General features: G+C 45.8%; 1 protein-coding gene across 1 annotated transcript in view; it reads right to left on the bottom strand.

The window, feature by feature from the left end:
* Positions 1 to 3,682: 3,682 nt before the first annotated feature.
* SNX8 (sorting nexin 8) overlaps positions 3,683 to 24,152 on the bottom strand; it is a 50,011-nt gene continuing 29,541 nt past the window's right edge. The window contains exons 6-11 of the mRNA XM_075319204.1: positions 22,488 to 22,648; positions 17,054 to 17,180; positions 15,823 to 15,891; positions 15,591 to 15,740; positions 4,383 to 4,532; positions 3,683 to 4,103 (exon numbers count right to left, since the gene is read on the bottom strand). Coding sequence (XP_075175319.1) covers positions 3,990 to 4,103; positions 4,383 to 4,532; positions 15,591 to 15,740; positions 15,823 to 15,891; positions 17,054 to 17,180; positions 22,488 to 22,648 — 771 coding nt within the window. The 3' untranslated portion in view covers positions 3,683 to 3,989. The remainder of the gene's footprint in view (positions 4,104 to 4,382; positions 4,533 to 15,590; positions 15,741 to 15,822; positions 15,892 to 17,053; positions 17,181 to 22,487; positions 22,649 to 24,152) is intronic.

Here is a 24,152-nt window from a genome sequence, read left to right on the forward strand (position 1 = left end):
GATGGAGAGTTTTTTTTTTCCTGCAGCGCCACTACAGGAAAGATGACGTATTACACAGCGCCCCTTCAAAGTAATGGTTGGTGCGTGTATTACAGGGTAAGATATTTTTTTCCCCAAACCAGCAGAAATTTTTGCAAAAACAGTAACAATGTCGCCAATTAACTACCAGTAAGTAAAGGGGGGGGGGGGAGGACTGTACACCTAAATATCTACCGAAAAGACATGTTCATCTCTATTTATTTTGCTACAGTCTCTTAAAGAGACACCAACACTGAATTATTTAATACTTAGTTTTTCATGCCCTCTTAGTTTTATAAGGCACAATTACTCTTAATTTTAGCATAATACACATCATTTAGAAATCAGATTTAAGGGAATAACTGAGGGCTAATCACAGAAATAAAGGGTGTGTATACTTTTGCAACCATTATTGCTTTAAAAACACACAGAACACTTTGCAGTAAGGATTTCTTTTTTCCTCCAACTACCATGTTGTGTAAACAGAGCCTATGCGGAGACATCTCCATGGTTACAGACTACAAACAAACTTTGTGTAGTCGGATTTTGCAGTCACTCTTTGTAATTTAGTAAGATGTGATTGTCTAGATGGGAGAAAGTATCAGGACTGCAGAATCTCAACACATTGAGTAGTTTAACCATTGACATACATTTGTGGATACGTCTGAGTTATTTTTTGCCTTTGACTGGTCACAAAAAAAAAAAAAAAAAAAGGTTGCAGAAGTATAAACACCCTTTAAATTGTGCGTTTCATACATTTGAACATACAAAAAGGATACACATCAATGTAATACTGAAGCAGTAATAGACATGACAAAATGAAGGATTTTAAGATAAAAGGGATGTACAGGATAAGAAAAAAAAAATAATAATAATTGGTCCGAGCTGCAGCACAACACTACCGGGCAGTGTAGTTTTTGAAAAAACATCTAGGTTTGTCAAATCCTGTGTAGCACCATTAAAGTGTGTTTGTCAGCAGTTTTTTGCTATGTAATAGAGAGCATCATGATGTAGGGGCAGAGAGCCGGACTCCAGTGATGTATCACTTACTGGACTGCTTGGTGCAGTTTTGATAGAATCCCTGTTTTCTCTCCTGCAGATGTAGTAGCGGGCAAAATGCCTAGTGTATAACCCCGCCCACACGACTGATTGTGCACACAGGAAGCTGCCAGTCAGCCAGCTGCTAATCAGGGGTGGAGGCGAAGTTACACAGATTTGCTGGACTACCTTGCACAAGCCACCTAGTCCTGCAGTGAGTCTCCTGCTGATAAAACACTGATCGTATGGAAAATTACAGCAAGCTGCAGAACAAGTGACATCAGTGGAATCAGGTTCTTTGTAAGTTACATGCTGAACTCAGGTTAAATAATAAAACATTGACAGATTCCCTTTAAGGCTGGGGCTACATGGTGACTTTGGTGTGGTCAAAAATTAATATGTAGCTCCAACTTAAAGACATGTAAGAAATAGTCTCCCTATGGATACTATACCAATAAATGCCCAAAATTAAATTGATTCAGTCAGTCAATATTTTGTCCCCCTCAAAAAGAAAAAAAGTGAGCACTATAAAGGGTTAACCCCAGAATGACTTCTCCCACTATATTAATGTAGACTAAAAGTGGCCATACACCTTAGAGAGCAGGCAGGCAAAGATCTGCTCGGCTGACAGCGTCCCCCAATACACATACATAGTGGAGCAAGCGTATATGTATTCTGAGAAGGGAATAAAAAACCATCAGAGATAAAGGATTAGGCATGTTTAATTCCAACATGCCCAATCCTTCATTTCCAGGGTGGAGAATATTTAGAACATCCCCATACATGTTAATGATTATAATTAGGAGGTGTCGCAGAGAAATCTTAAAGTTAGATAAATGACCTTTTAAGTTATACAACTAGTCCTAGAAGGCCAGGTAGTCCGTTCCTCCGGTAGACACTCCATCACAGTTCCTGGCCCCTGTGCTTCCTTTCCAGGACTTGACACAAAAAATAGTTTCCTATATCAGCACCTACAGGGGTGCAGCCGACTTCTCATTTCAAGAGCCAAGCCAGCCCCCTTCTCTATCTATACAATGAAGAAGGGGGCTGGCTTAGCTATGGAAGGAACCACCATATGCTGTCTGGAGTCAAGCACTGGACCAGAAGTGAGGCCATAGAGACCCAAAATGGAGGGGAGTAGCGGAGCAATTGGGCACCCAACTTCATTGGACTGACTAATGTATATTTTCAGTCTCTTGGAAAATCCCTTTAAGGATATGGGCCGTATTAGTGCAACTCATCAACGTAGTGCTCCTACACCCCCAAGGTAAAGCAATCACGTCAAGTCTCCAGCACAAAGATATCCAGATTATATCAAGGCGTCCATTGCTAAACTAAATATATACAATATATGTCATAATAAGGCAGTGGATTCTTCCTACAAGTCTTGCCTTCCACTAATTAGATTTTTGTACTGCACATCATATTTCAGCTCCATGCTTTATTTCCTGTCCGGAATGCTAGTAATACAAAAATACTGTTATTACCGCTTGCTCTTGGGTTGCCATAGCAGCATCAGATTCAAACTGCAACGACATTCTATCATGTGATCTCCACACATATAAAAAAAGTGATTGGCCAGAAAGGTTGCATCTGTGTATGCTACCATGACAACCCCAGAGAAAGCACAATTTTAAATTACATTTCTGCTGAGGTCTTAATACTTGTAACAAATATATGCCCCATAACCTGACCCCAGCTATGCAGACTGACAGAGGAGCTTTAGCAATGGCAAACTTGTTAGGCAATTCACACTTTAAAGGGTTTTTTTTTTTCCATTCATACTACTATTTTAATAGTACAGTAATGTATCCTTAAAGGATTGTCCTGGATTAGGAAAACATGGCTGCATTCTTTCAAAAGCAGCACCACCCCTGACCTGAAGTGAATGGAGCCAGGCTGCAATACCATTCATGACCTGTGGTCAGGGGTGGCGCTGTTTCTGAAAGAAAACCATGAATTTCTGATCTAATCCCTATACTAACTTGCTGATCTAGTGCCAACAGCAGTTTTACAGAGTTATAACTGCAGATTCCTATAAAGAGTAGCCGTCATTTTAAATGTTCACTTCTGAAATTAATAGTACACATGAAATTAAGCAACTTTGTAACTAATCATCTGAAGGTTGTCCACTTCAATATAAACCTCATCTGCTTTCTCCTCCTGGAATCACTCAATTTATGGGTAAAATTGTGAATTCAGTGAAGACAGATTTTCTCATTATGTAGATAGATGACAGTTGGTGCCTATAATATTCTATGGAGAGGAGGGAGGAGCTACAGGCCGACAGACATTCTCCTGCAAGTTATCCTGAAAAGACTTTCACTTCACCATAGAACTTCATAAGCACCAGCTGTCATCTCCTATCTCACTAATGGGAAAACAGTATTTCACCTGTGAATTGAGAACAAATGATCACTCCAGGAGGCAAAAGAACAAATTTCTATAATAGGATATTAGTACAACAGTTTATTTTCATGTATACTATTTGTCTTATAAAGAAATATTAAAAATGTCGATTACTCTTTTAAAGGGATTTTGTACAATCCAAAATATATATATATATATATATATATATATATATATATATATATATATATATATATATATATATATATATATATATATATATATTCTGTACCTTTTTATAACGAAAAAGTAAAAAAATTAGACAAATAAAATAATATTTATCTTTTCTTTGTAGAAAAGTACAGAACCCATTTTTACTATTTGTCGGCATACACTGTGAGATGCCGCTGACATTTAAAGGGTTTTTTCCAGGCCTGAACTAAATTTCTGCAGAAATTCCAAAAAAAAAAAGAAAAAAAAAAAATCCTTCACACTCTGCAAGTGTGTCTATCTAATATATGTGCGTTATCTACTCTATGGAATTGCCCTAGGACAGACATATCCCATTTAATGATGAGATGATCCTAGCGAGAGAAGAAGTGCCGCTCGTCTGGGGATAATGGTGGGGTCGCCAGGCTGGAGGGTCCCACAAACAGACAATTCAGCTTTGGCTTCAGTTCATTCCAGACTTGGTTCATCTGCAAAGAAGTAAAGTGAGATGGCATGTTCATTCACTGTAATACATGTGTATGTACAGGTGTAGTACATGTAATATATTGGGGTTAACAAGTCTGATTTCTTTCACAACAGCGCCCCCCCCTGTCCACAGGTTGCATGCGGTATTGCACCCTAGTGGCATTCACCTCTATGAAGAAGCAGTGCAATATCAGACAACGTGGACAAGTGTGGAATGGTTTCTGGAAGAGGATGCAATGTTTTTTTCTGATTCTTTTGAAGAATATACATATAAAACTAACCTCTTTGTGTCCCTGAATCTGTGAATTCACAAATGCCCCGAGGATGTGGGAGGTGAGGGGCAGATAGATATGGATTAGTTGAGTTTCTTGGTGCAAACAAAACAAGGAAAAGTAATTCCTTAACTCCATGACCATGATGGCGTTCTCTTGCTGAAAAAAGAAAAAAAAAAAAAAAAACATATATAAATATTATATTGGATGTAAAAAGGTGAGAACTACAAAATGATGCATGGACAAAATGTAGCAATTAGTGATGAGCGAGCATGCTTGTTACTACTCGGTACTCGCACGAGTATCACTGTACTCGGGCTACTCGGCGGGGACCGAGTAATCTCGCGATACTCGTGCTGTACTCGTGGTCTTCATGTTGGCGCTCTTTTTAGAGCCAGCCCTTATGCAGGGATTGGCTGGCAGACCACTGCAATGCCACAGCCCTGTTGTGGAATTGCAGTGATTGGCCGGCCCTCACAGCATGACCGTGCCTTTAGCCCGACACTTCCCCGCTCGGCTACGGCCCCTCCCACACTCCACTCCGCGTGTATATTTATATGCACGCTTACACACACACGTACGTTTTTTTAATTAATTTACAGTTTTATGGTTTCTACATGCTGCCGGTGGTCATTTCACAAAAATACTCGGGTCTCCCATAGGATAACATTGGGCTCGTTGCTCGGGCCGAGTACACGAGTATCTTGGGAGGCTCGGCCCGAGCCTCGAGCACCCGAGCTTTTTAGTACTCGCTCATCACTAGTAGCAATCATTACCCAGAAAGCTCAAAGGGAACGAGTAATCAGAGAAGGACCCCTTGTTTGAATCAAGGTTTTTAAGTTAAATTGTTTGTTTTTTTTACATAACTAGTTAGGAGAACCACCTAATACTAGACATACATTTCCTGTTTTGTCTTTGAGGATAATGGGTGCTGAAAAAAACTTCTGTATACCAGTTACAATAGATTATGTCACAGCTTACCACCTCCTCCTGTACAATGACTGATAACACCTTTATATACAGTAGATAACATGATCCACTATTTACAATAGGTGATATCAAGCTCACCTCCTCCCCCTCTGTACAATGGATGATAACACCGCTATATACAATAGCTAACAGGATCTACCATTCACAATAGGTGATATCACAGCTCACCTCCTCCCCCTTCTGTACAATGGGTCACAACATCTATAAACAGTAGCTAACAGAATCCACCATTAATAGGTGATATCACAGCTCACCTCCCCCCCTCCTGTACAAGGACTGATAACACTTCTACAGTTAATGACAGCATCCACCATTAACATTAGGTGATGTCACAGCTCACCACCTCCCCCTTCTGTACAATGGGTCACAACATCTATAAACAGTAGCTAACAGAATCCACCATTAATAGGTGATATCACAGCTCACCTCCCCCCCTCCTGTACAAGGACTGATAACACTTCTACAGTTAATGACAGCATCCACCATTAACATTGAGTGATGTCACAGCTCACCACCTCCCCCTTCTGTTCAATGATTGAAATCTCTATATACAGTAGATAACACTATCTACCAGTGTCAATACCAGATGTCACAGCTCACCTCATCCTCTTTCCTTCATAATGACCTTTGCCCAGATTAGATCATAGATAATACGGCTATAAAAATGAATAGTGTCTCAGTCAGCCTATTGCAGCTAACATCCAAGTTCCCAAAAGTAAGAGCCTAATATTAAGCCTAGTGGCCAGTGTAAAATTTAAAAAAAAAAAAAAAGTAATGTTAACTTAAAAAATAATATCTATCTAATGTATATCTATCTACATCTAATATATAAAAATCACTCACATGCTGCAGCTGCATCCCCCTCCTCCATATCAACTAGTTATCGTAATATGGCAGACCTAGTGGTTTACAGAAAGATTATATCTATATCTTTCATATGGAATTCCGATTTACACAATTGATTTTTTTTTATTTTTGACATTCCCTTTTAGTGAAAAGAAAAAAAAACAAAAACTACGCAATATTCCGGCCACTAGGGGGTAGTAATGAAATAATCAGTGCTGGTGTAGTTACTCCATATTATTGAAATGAGTTTAAAGAAGGGAATTTTGTTTACTTACCGTAAATTCCTTTTCTTCTAGCTCCAATTGGGAGACCCAGACAATTGGGTGTATAGCTTCTGCCTCCGGAGGCCACACAAAGTATTACACTTAAAAGTGTAAAGCCCCTCCCCTTCTGCCTATACACCCCCCGTGCATCACGGGCTCCTCAGTTTTGGTGCAAAAGCAAGAAGGAGGAAAAGTTATAAATTGGTTTAAAGTAAATTCAATCCGAAGGAATTTCGGAGAACTGAAACCATTCAACATGAACAACATGTGTACACAAAGAACAACAGCCCGAAGGGAACAGGGGCGGGTGCTGGGTCTCCCAATTGGAGCTAGAAGAAAAGGAATTTACGGTAAGTAAACAAAATTCCCTTCTTCTTTGTCGCTCCATTGGGAGACCCAGACAATTGGGACGTCCAAAAGCAGTCCCTGGGTGGGTAAAATAATACCTCGTAATAGAGCCGTAAAACGGCCCCTTCCTACAGGTGGGCAACCGCCGCCTGAAGGACTTGCCTACCTAGGCTGGCATCCGCCGAAGCATAGGTATGCACCTGATAGTGTTTCGTGAAAGTGTGCAGGCTCGACCAGGTAGCCGCCTGACACACCTGCTGAGCCGTAGCCTGGTGCCGCAAAGCCCAGGACGCACCCACGGCTCTGGTAGAATGGGCTTTCAGCCCTGAGGGAACCGGAAGCCCAGAAGATCGGTAAGCTTCAAGAATTGGTTCCTTGATCCACCGAGCCAGGGTTGATCTGGAAGCTTGTGACCCTTTCCGCTGGCAGCGACAAGGACAAAGAGTGCATCCGAGCGGCGCAGGGGCGCCGTACGAAAAATGTAGAGTCTGAGTGCTCTCACCAGATCTAACGAGTGCAAATCCTTTTCACACTGATGAACTGGATGAGGACAAAAAGAGGGTAAGGAGATATCCTGATTGAGATGAAAGGGGGATACCACCTTAGGGAGAAATTCCGGTACCGGACGCAGAACCACCTTGTCCTGGTGAAACACCAGGAAAGGGGCTTTGCATGACAGCGCCGCTAGCTCCGACACTCTCCGAAGTGATGTGACTGCTACTAGGAAGACCACTTTCTGCGAAAGGCGTGAGAGAGAAATATCCCTCATTCGCTCGAAAGGTGGCTTCTGAAGAGCCATCAGCACCCTGTTCAGATCCCAGGGTTCTAACGGCCGCTTGTAAGGAGGGACTATGTGACAAACCCCCTGCAGGAACGTGCGTACCTGTGGAAGTCTGGCTAGGCGCTTCTGAAAAAACACAGAGCGCTGAGACTTGTCCCTTGAGAGCCGAGCGACAACCCTTTTTCCAATCCGGATTGAAGGAAGGAAAGAAAAGTGGGCAAGGCAAATGGCCAGGGAGAAACACCCTGATCAGAGCACCAAGATAGGAATATCCTCCACGTCCTGTGGTAGATCTTGGCGGACGTTGGTTTCCTAGCCTGTCTCATAGTGGCAATGACCTCTTGAGATAACCCTGAAGACGCTAGGATCCAGGACTCAATGGCCACACAGTCAGGTTGAGGGCCGCAGAATTCAGATGGAAAAACGGCCCTTGAGACAGCAAGTCTGGTCGGTCTGGTAGTGCCCACGGTTGGCCCACCGTGAGATGCCACAGATCCGGGTACCACGACCTCCTCGGCCAGTCTGGCGCGACGAGGATGGCGCAGCGGCAGTCGGACCTGATCTTGCGTAACACTCTGGGCAACAGTGCCAGAGGAGGAAACACATAAGGGAGTTGAAACTGCGACCAATCCTGAACTAAGGCGTCTGCCGCCAGAGCTCTGTGATCTTGAGACCGTGCCATGAATGTTGGGACCTTGTTGTTGTGCCGGGACGCCATTAGGTCGACGTCCGGCATCCCCCAGCGGCAACAGATCTCCTGAAACACGTCCGGGTGAAGGGACCATTCCCCTGCGTCCATGCCCTGGCGACTGAGAAAGTCTGCTTCCCAGTTTTCTACGCCCGGGATGTGAACTGCGGATATGGTGGAGGCCGTGGCTTCCACCCACATCAGAATCCGCCGGACTTCCTGGAAGGCTTGCCGACTGCGTGTTCCCCCTTGGTGGTTGATGTATGCCACCGCTGTGGAGTTGTCCGACTGAATTTGGATCTGCTTGCCTTCCAGCCACGGCTGGAACGCCTTTAGGGCAAGATACACTGCCCTTATCTCCAGAACATTGATCTGAAGGGAAGACTCTGTCGGAGTCCAGGTTCCCTGAGCCCTGTGGTGGAGAAAGACCGCTCCCCACCCTGACAGGCTCGCGTCCGTCGTGACCACAGCCCATGATGGGGGAAGGAAGGATTTCCCCTTCGACAGAGAAGTGGGGAGAAGCCACCACTGAAGGGAAGCCTTGGCTGCCCGTGAAAGGGAGACGTTCCTGTCGAGGGACGTCGACTTCCTGTCCCATTTGCGGAGAATGTCCCATTGAAGTGGACGCAGATGAAACTGCGCAAAAGGAACTGCCTCCATTGCTGCTACCATCTTCCCTAGGAAGTGCATGAGGCGCCTCAGGGGGTGTGACTGGCCTTGAAGGAGAGATTGCACCCCTGTCTGTAGTGAACGCTGTTTGTCCAGCGGAAGCTTCACTATCGCTGAGAGAGTATGAAACTCCATGCCAAGATATGTCAGTGATTGGGCCGGTGTCAGATTTGACTTTGGAAAATTGATGATCCACCCGAATCTCTGGAGAGTCTCCAGCGCAACGTCCACGCTGCGTTGGCATGCCACTTGAGAGGGTGCCTTGACCAGCAGATCGTCTAAGTAAGGGATCACCGAGTGTCCCTGAGAGTGTAGGACTGCTACCACTGCTGCCATGACCTTGGTGAAGACCCGTGGTGCTGTCGCCAGGCCGAAAGGCAGTGCCACGAACTGAAGGTGTTCGTCCCCTATGGCGAAACGCAGGAAGCGCTGATGCTCTGGTGCAATCGGTACGTGGAGATAAGCATCTTTGATGTCGATTGATGCCAGGAAGTTTCCTTGGGACATTGAGGCGATGACGGAGCGGAGCGATTCCATCCGGAACCGCCTGGTTTTTACGTGTTTGTTGAGCAGTTTTAGGTCCAGAACAGGACGGAAGGATCCGTCCTTTTTCGGTACCACAAACAAGTTGGAGTAAAAACCGTGACCCTGTTGCTGAAGAGGAACAGGGATCACCACTCCTTCCGCCTTCAGAGTGCACACCGCCTGAAGAAGAGCATCGGCTCTCTCGGGGGGCGGAGATGTTCTGAAAAATCGAGTCGGAGGACGAGAGCTGAACTCTATCCTGTAACCGTGGGATAGAATGTCTCTCACCCATCGGTCTTTTACCTGTGGCAGTCAGGTGTCGCAAAAGCGGGAAAGCCTGCCACCGACCGAGGATGCGGTGTGAGGAGGCCGAAAGTCATGAGGAGGCCGCCTTGGGAGCGGTTCCTCCGGCGGTCTTTTTTGGACGTGACTTAGACCGCCATGAATCGGAGTTCCTCTGATCCTTTTGAGGCCTTTTGGACGAGGAGAACTGAGACCTTCCCGCGGGCCGAAAGGACCGAAACCTCGATTGTACCTTCCGTGGTTGAGGTCTGTTTGGTTTGGACTGGGGTAAGGATGAGTCCTTTCCCTTGGATTGTTTAATGATTTCGTCCAATCGTTCACCAAACAGGCGGTCGCCAGAAAATGGCAAACCGGTTAAGAACTTTTTGGAAGCGGAGTCTGCCTTCCATTCACGTAACCACATGGCCCTGCGGACTGCCACCGAATTGGCGGATGCTACCGCCGTACGGCTCGTAGAGTCCAGGACAGCATTAATGGCGTAGGACGCAAACGCCGACGCCTGAGAGGTTAAGGACACCACTTGCGGAGCAGATGTACGTGTGACTGCATTAATCTGCGCATGACAAGCTGAGATAGCTTGGAGTGCCCATACGGCTGCAAATGCTGGAGCAAAAGACGCGCCGATAGCTTCATAGATGGATTTCAACCAGAGCTCCATCTGTCTGTCAGTGGCATCTTTGAGTGAAGCCCCATCTTCCACTGCAACTATGGATCTAGCAGCCAGTCTGGAGACAGGAGGATCCACCTTGGGACACTGAGTCCAGCCCTTGACAACGTCAGGGGGGGAAGGGATAACGTGTATCCTTAAGGCGCTTGGAAAAACGCTTATCTGGAAAAGCTCGGTGTTTCTGGACTGCCTCTCTGAAGTCAGAGTGATCCAGAAACATACTCAATGGACGCTTGGGAAACCTAAAACGGAATTTCTCCTGCTGAGAAGCTGACTCCTCAATTGTAGGAGCTGGTGGAGAAATATCCAACACCTGATTGATGGTTGATATAAGGTCATTCACTATGGCGTCACCTTCAGGTGTATCAAGGTTGAGCGCGGTCTCCGGGTCAGAATCCTGATCCGCATCATCATCCAGAGAGTCCTCCTGCTGAGACCCTGAACAATGTGATGAAGTCGAGGGAATTTCCCAGCGAGCCCGCTTAGGCGGCCTGGGACTGCGGTCCATGTCAGAGACCTCACCCTGGGACCCATGGTTCACCCCAGGAGCACTTTGCAGCTCCAAATGAGGGGGGCCTGGGGTCAATGATTGAACAGTGCCCGGGGCCTGAGTGACCGGTCTGGACTGTAAGGCTTCTAGTATCCTAGCAGACCATTTATCCATAGTCTCAGACAGTTTGTCAGCAAATACTGCAAACTCCGTCCCTGTCACCTGGACAGTGGTAGCAGGTGGTTCCACCTGGGCCACCAGTAGCAGAGGCTCCGGCTGAGTAAGTGCCACAGGGGCAGAGCATTGCACACAATGAGGATCGGTGGAACCTGCCGGTAGTATAGCCGCACATGAGGTACAGGTTGCAAAGTAAGCCTGTGCTTTGGCACCCTTGCTATTTGCGGACGACATGCTGTTGTCTCCTCTGAGTACAATCCAGGAGGGTATATAGCCAAAAATCAACAGTGCGACCGTACAGTGTAGATGTATAGCATATTATATTATTATATATATATATATATATATATATATATATATATATATATATATATATATATATATATATATATATATATATATATATATATATATATATATATATATATATATATATATATATATATATATATATATATATATATATATATATATATATATATATATATACACATACATACATACATACAGGGCCGGCTCCAGGTTTTTGTGGGCCCTGGGCGGAAGAGTCCCGGTGGGCCCCATCCACACGCAGACACACACATACGTACACATACATATACATATTTAAAGACAAACTCACAAAAATACGTATAGAACTGACATATCTATACAGTCATATACACTGACATACATAGATACACATCATACATGCATACAGACACACACAACACAACTCTGCTAGATACATACATACAGACACACACAGCTCTGCTGGATACATACACACATAGCTCTGCTACATACACACATAGCTCTGCTACATACATACACAGCTCTGCTGGATACATACACACATAGCTCTGCTACATACATACACACATAGCTCTGCTACATACATACACAGCTCTGCTGGATATATACACACATAGCTCTGCTACATACACTCATAGCTCTGCTACATACACTCATAGCTCTGCTACATACACACACAGCTCTGCTGGATACATACACACATAGCTCTGCTACATACACACACAGCTCTGCTGGATACATACACACATAGCTCTGCTACATACATACACAGCTCTGCTGGATACATACACACATAGCTCTGCTACATACATACACACATAGCTCTGCTACATACATACACACATAGCTCTGCTACATACATACACACATAGCTCTGCTACATACATACACCCATAGCTCTGCTACATACATACACACATAGCTCTGCTACATACATACACACATAGCTCTGCTACATACATACACACATAGCTCTGCTACATACATACACACATAGCTCTGCTACATACATACACACATAGCTCTGCTACATACATACACACATAGCTCTGCTACATACATACACACATAGCTCTGCTACATACATACACACATAGCTCTGCTACATACATACACACATAGCTCTGCTACATACATACACACATAGCTCTGCTACATACATACACACATAGCTCTGCTACATACATAGCTCTGCTACATACATAGCTCTGCTACATACATACATATAGCTCTGCTACATACATACATGAATCTGCTACATACATACACACATAGCTCTGCTACATACATACACACATAGCTCTGCTACATACATACACACATAGCTCTGCTACATACATACACACATAGCTCTGCTACATACATACACACATAGCTCTGCTACATACATACACACATAGCTCTGCTACATACATACACATAGCTCTGCTACATACATACACACATAGCTCTGCTACATACATAGCTCTGCTACATACATACATGAATCTGCTACATACATACACACATAGCTCTGCTACATACATACACACATAGCTCTGCTACATACATAGCTCTGCTACATACATACATGAATCTGCTACATACATACACACATAGCTCTGCTACATACATACACACATAGCTCTGCTACATACATACACACATAGCTCTGCTGCATACATACACATAGCTCTGCTACATACATAGCTCTGCTACATACATACACATAGCTCTGCTACATACATACATGAATCTGCTACATACATACACACATAGCTCTGCTACATACATACACACATAGCTCTGCTACATACATACACACATAGCTCTGCTACATACATAGCTCTGCTACATACATACATGAATCTGCTACATACATACACACATAGCTCTGCTACATACATACACACATAGCTCTGCTACATACATACACACATAGCTCTGCTACATACATAGCTCTGCTACATACATACATGAATCTGCTACATACATACACATAGCTCTGCTACATACATACACACATAGCTCTGCTGCATACATACACACATAGCTCTGCTGCATACATACACACATAGCTCTGCTGCATACATACACACACAGCTCTGCTGCATACATACACACATAGCTCTGCTACATACATAGCTCTGCTACATACATAGCTCTGCTACATACATAGCTCTGCTACATACATACATGAATCTGCTACATACACACACACATAGCTCTGCTACATACATACACACATAGCTCTGCTACATACATACACACATAGCTCTGCTACATACATACACACATAGCTCTGCTACCTACATAGCTCTGCTACATACATAGCTCTGCTACATACATACATCTGCTACATACATACACACATAGCTCTGCTACATACATACATGAATCTGCTACATACATACACACATAGCTCTGCTACATACATACATGAATCTGCTACATACATACACACATAGCTCTGCTACATACATACATGAATCTGCTACATACATACACATATAGCTCTGCTACATACATACACACATAGCTCTGCTACATACATACACACATAGCTCTGCTACATACATACAGACACACACGTAGCTCTGTGGGGCCCACACACACAGCTCCAGGGGCCAGCACATACAGCACCGGGGGGCAGGGCATACACCTAAGGGGGGAGAAGCCCATACAGCTCCCCAGGGCCCATAAATCGGGGGCGGGGAGGGCACATACCTCTCAGGTCACGGTGGAGAGGGGGCCCACACAGCGCCGGAGAGGGGGCCCACACAGCGCCGGAGAGGGGGCCCACACAGCGCCGGAGAGAAGAGCTGTGCTGGGGGTCGCTGGCTGGCACTGCAACTCCTTCATCTGTGGGACTGAGCAGGCCGGTCGGTAGCTCCGCCCACAGATGAAGTTCAAACCAGGAAGTCTGCGCGCCTTAAAGGGACGGCGCTGCAGATTCCTGCCGAGGACTGCGGAACTCGGCCCGGGGGCAGCAGAACTAAGGCGAGGGGGCCCCGGCCAAGGGGCACCAGAACTGACGAGGCCGAGTGGGCCCCCCCGGCTCTCCAGGGCCCCGGCATTTGCCCAGGTATGCCGCGTGCTGACGCCGGCCCTATATATATATATATATATATATATATATATATATATATATATATATATATATATATACACACACTCCGACACTCAGTGAGGCCAGCACCTCAGATGCTGCCTACCGACCGTTCAAAGCGGTTGTGTGATCACCAGCTTCCCTGCCTGGGCCTCCCAGAGCTTTCTCTCCTCTCCAGCGTCAGAAGAGCTGACAGGAATGGCTGCCGGCGTTCTGTGGGGAGGAGGGGGCCGAGGGCGTGCCCTAGAAAGTGCGGGAATCTGGAGCCCCATTGAGCTGAATGAGGGGGGAGGAGGATACAGAGTATGCTCCAGCCCTCAGCGCTGACGTTCTGTGCAGCGTCCCGCCCTTCCCCTGACTGACAGGCCTGGGGGCGGGAATATGCGCTACTAGGCCGCAAAAGCCGGGGACTAAAGTTATAAGCGCGGCCGGCGCGGTAGTCCCCGGCGCACTAACACACCCAGCAGTGCTGCAGTGTATATGGCACCAGCGCTCCATGCGCGGTCCCCACGGGGACACAAGAGTACCTCACAGTAGCAGGGCCTTGTCCCTGACGATACTCGGCTCCTGTCCAGCAGATTCCCCAGGGGCTGCGGAGGGAGCACGGCCTCAGTGCCTGGAGACCGATTAGGATCCCACTTCACCCAGAGCCCATTAAGGGATGGGGAAGGAAAACAGCATGTGGCTCCTGCCTATGTACCCGCAATGGGTACCTCAACCTTAACAGCACCGCCGACCAGAGTGGGGTGAGAAGGGAGCATGCTGGGGGCCCTAGTATGGGCCCTCTTTTCTTCCATCCGACATAGTCAGCAGCTGCTGCTGACTAAGATGTGGAGCTATGCGTGGATGTCAGCCTCCTTCGCACAAAGCATAAAAACTGAGGAGCCCGTGATGCACGGGGGGTGTATAGGCAGAAGGGGAGGGGCTTTACACTTTTAAGTGTAATACTTTGTGTGGCCTCCGGAGGCAGAAGCTATACACCCCAATTGTCTGGGTCTCCCAATGGAGCGACAAAGAAATGTGCCTTAGTCTCCAGGGGGCGCCAAAGAGAAGATTTTTCTATAGGGGGTCCCATTATGTTGGCTAACCTCCACAATGCGGGACTCCAGCTGCTCCACGGACTCGGCCTCCTTGTTCTGCACAGTGGCGCTGATCATCTGCCTCTTCATAAGGCTGTACTTGTGTAAGGCTTTCTGGTGCTTGTGCAGGACGCCCTTCTCGTGCCGCTCACACAGATCCTGCGCACATCATACATGTATTACAGACCACCAGGACCAATGCCTCAATCCTGCTGAGCCCAGGGAGGCCGATGTCACTAACCTTGTAGGACTGAAGAAGATCCAGGAATAGATTCAGCTTTTCCACCACATCAATTTCTTCAAGTTTACCCTAAAAAAAAAAAAAAAAGAAAAAAAAAAAAGGTTGTCAGTTAAGGGGGCACTGGTTTTAGACATAACGCTCACTCATACGATACAAAGAAATGTTTTTTTGTTTTTGTGGTTTCTGTGTTATTTACTGGATATAAAACGTGTTCTCACTCATTGTGGAGGAGGAGGTGAGCTGTGAGATCACCTATTCTGAATGGTGGATCCCGTGTTATATACTATATATAGGAGGTGTTAATAGTCACTGTACAGAAGGAGGTGAGCTGTGATAACACTGAATCCACCATTATCAGTAGCTATCACTTGTTGTACAGGACGAGGTGAGCTGTGATATCTTTTGGTAATGGTGGATCCAGTGTTATCTACTGTATATAAAATGTGTTATCAGTCATTGTACAGGAGAAGGAGGAGGTGAGCTGTCATCACCTATTGTGAACGGTAGATCTTGTGTTATATACTATATATAGAGGTGATATCAGTCATTGTACAGGAAGGAGAGGAGGTGAGCTGTGACATCACCCATTGTGAATAGTGAATCCAGTGTTATCTACTGTATATAAAGGTTTAGCAGTCATTATATAAGAGGAGGAGGAGGTGAGCTGTTAAATCACCTATTTGAATGTTAGATCCTGTGAATGAGAGAGAAATATATATATATTTTTTTTTTGTGATATCAGTCATTGTACAAGAGGAGGAGGTGAGCTGTGATATCACCTATTGTGAATAGATGATCCTGTGTTATCTACTGTATATAGAGATGTTATCAGTCACTATACAGGGGTTGGCACAAGTGAGTTGTGACATCACCTATAGTGAATGGTGAGGCCTGTGTTATATACTGTATATAGACTAATTTATCATTGTAAGCCTGTCTGATGATAATAAGGTTGCTGAAAAGTAATCTGTATAGAAAAGGAAGAAATGTAATAAAGAGCCTAGTGGGAAAAATTGCAAGATCTCAGATTTTTTTATTATAATAAACAGTGTAAATTAATAAATATTTTTTTAAATATTTGCTAATATCCATTAAGCAAAAAAACAACTTTATACAATAGGTCATTTTCTGACGGTATATTACATTTAAGTGAATTAAAAATCTGGCTGCTTAATATTTGGTCCTAAGTGAGCGTCTATTATAACAATTTACAGAGATTGGTTATCTTTACCTGTTGTGCCGCCTTGTCCGCGAGTATGGTGAACTCCACCGACAGCCCCTTAAGAGCCTGCTTTAATGCGCCCCAAGAGCTGTGAGCTGCCCAGGAAGGCAGAGGAGTCGTGTCCGAGCCCAAGGCACTGCGGGAGGAGAGGATAGCGAGGGTCATCACAGGTTACACAGCAGGGGACGCCGCCTACAACAGCAATTCAGATGGTGTGCTTTTTATCTCATCACATTTGCTTTAGGTCACCATTTTCTGAGATGCTTTATGGTTTTTATCCCTCCCCCATCAAGAGCAGATCTTTCTGCAGAGCCATCATTATACCACTTTGGGGTACATACTATTTATTGCATTTTTGGGGAAAAAAATGTAGTCCTCCATATAGTATAATGCACCCCCCCATGGTCCTCCATATAGTATAATGCACCCCCCCATGGTCCTCCATATAGTATAATGCACCCCCCCATGGTCCTCCATATAGTATAATGCACCCCCCCATGGTCCTCCTTATAGCACCCCCATAGTCCTCCACATAGTATAATGAGCACCCCCATAGTCCTCTATATTATAATGCACCCCTATAGGCCTCCATATATAAATGCACCCCCCATAGTCCTCCATATAGTATAATGCGCCCCCATAGTCCTCCATATAGTATAATGCGCCCCCATAGTACTCCATATAGTATAATGCGCCCCCATAGTCCTCCATATAGTATAATGCGCCCCCATAGTACTCCATATAGTATAATGCGCCCCCATAGTCCTCCATATAGTATAATGCGCCCCCATAGTCCTCCATATAGTATAATGCACCCCCATAGTATAATGCACCCCCCATAGTCCACCCTACAGCACCCCCATAGTCTTCCATATAATATAATGCACCCGCCATAGTCCTCTATATTATAATGCACCCCTATAGGCCACCATATATAAAATGCACCCTATAGTCCTCCATATAGTATAATGCGGCCCCCCATATAGTGAACGCAATCCCCATAGTCCTCCATATAGTATAATGCGGCCCCCCATATAGTGAACGCAATCCCCATAGTCCTCCATATAGTATAATGCGCTCCCATATAGTATAATTCACACCCATAGTCTTCCATACAGTATAATGTGTCTGCCATATAGTATAATGTGTCCCCCATATAGTATAATGTGTCCCCCATATAGTATAATGTGTCCCCCATATAGTATAATGTGTCCCCCATATAGTATAATGTGTCCCCCATATAGTATAATGTGTCCCCCATATAGTATAATGTGTCCCCCATAGTCCTCCATATAGTATAATGTGTCCCCCATAGTCCTCCATATAGTATAATGTGTCCCCCATAGTCCTCCATATAGTATAATGTGTCCCCCATAGTCCTCCATATAGTATAATGTGTCCCCCATAGTCCTCCATATAGTATAATGTGTCCCCCATAGTCCTCCATATAGTATAATGTGTCCCCCATAGTCCTCCATATAGTATAATGTGTCCCCCATAGTCCTCCATATAGTATAATGTGTCCCCCATAGTCCTCCATATAGTATAATGTGTCCCCCATAGTCCTCCTTATAGTATAATGTGTCCCCCATAGTCCTCCATATACTATATGGAGTGCATTATACTATATGGGGGACACGAAGGGAATTTTGTTTACTTACCGTAAATTCCTTTTCTTCTAGCTCCAATTGGGAGACCCAGACAATTGGGTGTATAGCTACTGCCTCCGGAGGCCACACAAAGTATTACACTTAAAAGTGTAAAGCCCCTCCCCTCTGCTATACACCCACCCGTGCATCACGGGCTCCTCAGTTTTGGTGCAAAAGCAGGAAGGAGGAAACTTATAAATTGGTCTAAGGTAAATTCAATCCGAAGGATGTTCGGAGAACTGAAACCATAACCAAGAACAATTCAATCTGAACAACATGTGTACACAAAGAAAACAACAGCCCGAAGGGCACAGGGGCGGGTGCTGGGTCTCCCAATTGGAGCTAGAAGAAAAGGAATTTACGGTAAGTAAACAAAATTCCCTTCTTCTTCGGCGCTCCATTGGGAGACCCAGACAATTGGGACGTCCAAAAGCAGTCCCTGGGTGGGTAAAAGAATACCCTGATAAAAAGAGCCGTAAAACGGCTCCTTCCTACAGGTGGACCACCGCCGCCTGAAGGACCCGCCTACCTCAGCTGGCATCTGCCGAAGCGTAGGTATGCACTAGATAGATAGTGCTTCGTGAAAGTGTGCAGACTCGACCAGGTAGTCGCCTGACACACCTGCCGAGCCGTAGCCTGGTGCAGCAATGCCCAGGACGCACCCATGGCTCTGGCGGAATGGGCCTCCAGCCTGAAGGGACCGGAAGCCCAGCAGAACGGTAGGCTTCAAGAATTGGTTCCTTGATCCACTGAGCCAAGTTGACTTGAAAGCCTGCGACCCTTTACGCTGGCCAGCGACAAGGACAAAGAGCGCATCCGAGCGGCGCAGGGGCGCCGTACGAGAAATGTAGAGTCTGAGTGCTCTCACCAGACCTAACAAGAGCAAATCCTTTTCACATCGGTGAACTGGATGAGGACACAACGAGGGTAAGGAGATGTCCTGATTGAGATGAAAAGGGAATACCACCTTAGGGAGGAATTCCGGAACCGGACGCGGAACCACCTTGTCATGGTGAAACACCAGGAAAGGAGCTTTGCATGATAACGCTGCTAGCTCAGACACTCTCCGAAGTGAGGTGACTGCTACTAGAAAAAAAAAAAAAAACACTTTCTGCGAAAGACGTGTGAGCGAAATATCCCTCACGACAAACCCTTTTCCAATCCGGATTGAAGAAAGGACAGAAAAGTGGGCAAGGCAAATGGCCAGGGAGAAAATATTATAATATTATATATATATATATATATACACACTGCGGCACCCAGGGGGTGACAACACCCTAGGAAGACCACCTTTGAAAAACTGGTGCCCCCAGTGCTCAGTGAGGGGGAAGGAGGATAGCAACGTATGCTCCAGCACTCCCTACGTTATGATGCAGGTGTCTGCAGGAATCCGGTGGTCTATAGGGATCAGTGCGGGGGGGCGGAGGACAGCGAGGTGTGCTCCAGCCCTCACTGTCGGCAACCTACCGACCCTCCCGCCCCTCTCCCTGACTGGCAGGCTCAGGGGCGGGAGTGTTAACCCACTAGGCCGCAAAAGCCGGGGATTCAAGTAAAACCGCGGCCGGCAAACATGCATGGTCGGCGCGGTAGTCCCGGACAAAGAATGCCCACCGCAATCGCAGCTGCGTCTGAGGCCAAGGTGCTTCAGGCACCGTGCCAACGGGGACACAGAGTACCTGTAGCTGCAGGGTGTCCCTGACGATACTCCGTCTCCGGCAGGGGCTGCGGATGTGGCTTGTAGCCCTCAGATTCTCTGACCCGGATCTCCCTCAGCTGCAGCCAGAAGGTGTTGAAAAAACATGGCTGACGGCGTTCTCTGAGGAGGAGGGAGGCATGGGCGTGTTCACACAAAAGTGCGGGAATCTGGTGCCTCAGCGTGGGTAGTGAGGGGGGCGGAGGACAGCTCAATGTACTACAGCCCTCACTGTCGGCGTGATACCGCCTGTCCCGTCCTTTTCCCTGACTGGCAGGTCTGGGGGCGGGAGAATCCCATACTAGGCCGCAAAAGCCGGGGATTAAAGTTGAAATCGCGGCCGACCGGCAGTGCACGGTCGGCGCGGTAGTCCCGGACCCACACGCACGCCGCAGTCGCTGCAGCGTCTGTGCCCAAGGTGCTTTATGCGCCGTCCCAACGGGGACCCAGAGCCCTGGAATATGCGTTACTAGGCAGAAGCCGGAGACTAGAGTGTAAGCGCAGCCGGCCACAAGCGCGGTCCCGGCGCACTAACACGCCCAGCAGTGCTGCAGCGTGTACGACACAAGCGCGCCATGCGCCGTCCCCAAGGGGATACAGAGTACCTCGCAGTAGCAGGGCCATGTCCCTGACGATACTCAGCTCCTGTCCAGCAGATTCCCAGGGGCTGCGGAGGGAGCACGGTCCCAGTGTCTAGAGACCGATTATGGATCCCACTTCACCCAGAGCCCTGCAGGGATGGGGAAGGAAAACAGCATGTGGGCTCCAGCCTCCGTACCCGCAATGGGTACCTCAACCTTAACACCGCCGACCAGAGTGGGGTGAGAAGGGAGCATGCTGGGGGCCCTATATGGGCCCACTTTTCTTCCATCCGAAATAGTCAGCAGCTGCTGCTGACTATGGGTATGTGCGCACGTTGCTTTTTACCTGCTTTTTACCTGCTTTTTTGCTGCTTTTTCTTCTGCGCTGTTTAATGCCAAAATGGATGTGTTCTTCTATTCAAGCAAAGTCTATGGGAATTTGGGTTTCTTGTTCACACTATGTTGTTCAAAATGCTGCCTTTTTGTGGCAGAACTTTGGTCAAAAACTCAGCTTTGCAGTGCAAAACCCAAATGGCAAAAACAATTAACATGTTGCTTCTTTGAAAAGCTGAGTTTTTGACCAAAGTTCTGCATCAAAAAGGCAGCATTTTGAACAACATAGTGTGAACAAGAAACCCAAATTCCCATAGACTTTGCTTGAATAGAAGAACACATCCATTTTGGCATTAAACAGCGCAGAAGAAAAAGCAGCAAAAAAGCAGGTAAAAAGCAGGTAAAAAGCAACGTGCGCACATACCCTAAGTTGTGGAGCTATGCTTGCATGTGTGCCTCCTTCGCACAAAGCTTAAAAACTGAGGAGCCCGTGATGCACGGGTGGGTGTATAGCAGAGGGGAGGGGCTTTACACTTTTAAGTGTAATACTTTGTGTGTCCTCCGGAGGCAGTAGCTATACACCCAATTGTCTGGGTCTCCCAATGGAGCGACAAAGAAATTATACTATAATTCACACCCATAGTCTTCCATACAGTATAATGCGTCTGCCATATAGTATAATGCACCCTTATAGTCCTCCATATTAGTATAATGTGTCCCCCATAGTCCTTCATACAGCATTATAGATATGTCAGTGTACTCTCTGAATAAAGGGTTGTGCTAGGCCTTCAGCGCTCAGATGCAGTGCAAGAATGATGGCGGAGGCCACGGATGCCAATACGGTTGAACAAGTGATGACGGCACTGGCACAGGGCCTCCGCGACTCATGTGCTGCATACACCACTGCGTTTATATTAGTTTTGATCTTCTGCCTATGTAGGGGGGCTCTGGTTTTTCATCTTGGGAAGTAATATAATTCTGGCTGCATGCACCACTAGAGGGAGCTCACTACACACAACTGGACAGGAATGCAGTGAGAGTGATGTATTTCTGTCTGCAGTGAGCTCCCTCTAGTGGCGACTGCAGATGATGAAAGAGCAGTAGTTGCCCGTGAAGGCTGCATAGCCCACTTCCCACCGCTGATCTGCGCCTCGCTTTGTGATACTTTTTACTTTGCACGGTTTTACCTTAGTTCCTTTCCGAAGCCCAGTAGATCGGTAGCATTATCTATCTCCCGTGTGGCCATCCTCTCTGCACGATCCCGCAGTTTATAGAAGCTGTTGAAGATATTCCTGATCAGTTCTCTGCTGGCTGCAAACTGAACCTGGATATCAGCAGGGAGGAAATCCTGAGCGAAGCAGAAAACACAGGAAACTAGGAGATGTGCAAAACATGATCTGCAAGTCATCACAGGACAGAAGTGGTACTGTGCAGTGTATATATACAGAATAATACAGGTACTGAGGATTACACCCAGTATACAGGACAGGAGAAGTGGTACTGTGCAGTGTATAAATACAGAATAATACAGGTACTGAGGATTACACCCAGTATACAGGACAGGAGAAGTGGTACTGTGCAGTGTATATATACAGAATAATACAGATACTGAGGATTACACCCAGTATACAGGACAGGAGAAGTGGTACTGTGCAGTGTATAAATACAGAATAATACAGATACTGAGGATTACACCCAGTATACAGGACAGGAGAAGTGGTACTGTGCAGTGTATATATACAGAATAATACAGATACTGAGGATTACACCCAGTATACAGGACAGGAGAAGTGGTACTGTGCAGTGTATATATACAGAATAATACAGGTACTGAGGATTACACCCAGTATACAGGACAGGAGAAGTGGTACTGTGCAGTGTATAAATACAGAATAATACAGGTACTGAGGATTACACCCAGTATACAGGACAGGAGAAGTGGTACTGTGCAGTGTAGATATACAGAATAATACAGATACTGAGGATTACACCCAGTATACAGGACAGGAGAAGTGGTACTGTGCAGTGTATAAATACAGAATAATACAGATACTGAGGATTACACCCAGTATACAGGACAGGAGAAGTGGTACTGTGCAGTGTATATATACAGAATAATACAGATACTGAGGATTACACCCAGTATACAGGACAGGAGAAGTGGTACTGTGCAGTGTATATATACAGAATAATACAGGTACTGAGGATTACACCCAGTATACAGGACAGGAGAAGTGGTACTGTGCAGTGTAGATATACAGAATAATACAGATACTGAGGATTACACCCAGTATACAGGACAGGAGAAGTGGTACTGTGCAGTGTATATATACAGAATAATACAGATACTGAGGATTACACCCAGTATACAGGACAGGAGAAGTGGTACTGTGCAGTGTATATATACAGAATAATACAGATACTGAGGATTACACCCAGTATACAGGACAGGAGAAGTGGTACTGTGCAATGTATATATACAGAATAATACAGATACTGAGGATTACACCCAGTATACAGGACAGGAGAAGTGGTACTGTGCAGTGTATATATACAGAATAATACAGGTACTGAGGATTACACCCAGTATACAGGACAGGAGAAGTGGTACTGTGCAATGTATATATACAGAATAATACAGATACTGAGGATTACACCCAGTATACAGGACAGGAGAAGTGGTACTGTGCAATGTATATATACAGAATAATACAGGTACTGAGGATTACACCCAGTATACAGGACAGGAGAAGTGGTACTGTGCAATGTATATATACAGAATAATACAGATACTGAGGATTACACCCAGTATACAGGACAGGAAAGTGGTACTGTGCAGTGTATATATACAG

This window comes from Anomaloglossus baeobatrachus, chromosome 7 (genome assembly GCF_048569485.1).
Source record: "Anomaloglossus baeobatrachus isolate aAnoBae1 chromosome 7, aAnoBae1.hap1, whole genome shotgun sequence".
NCBI lineage: Eukaryota > Metazoa > Chordata > Amphibia > Anura > Aromobatidae > Anomaloglossus > Anomaloglossus baeobatrachus.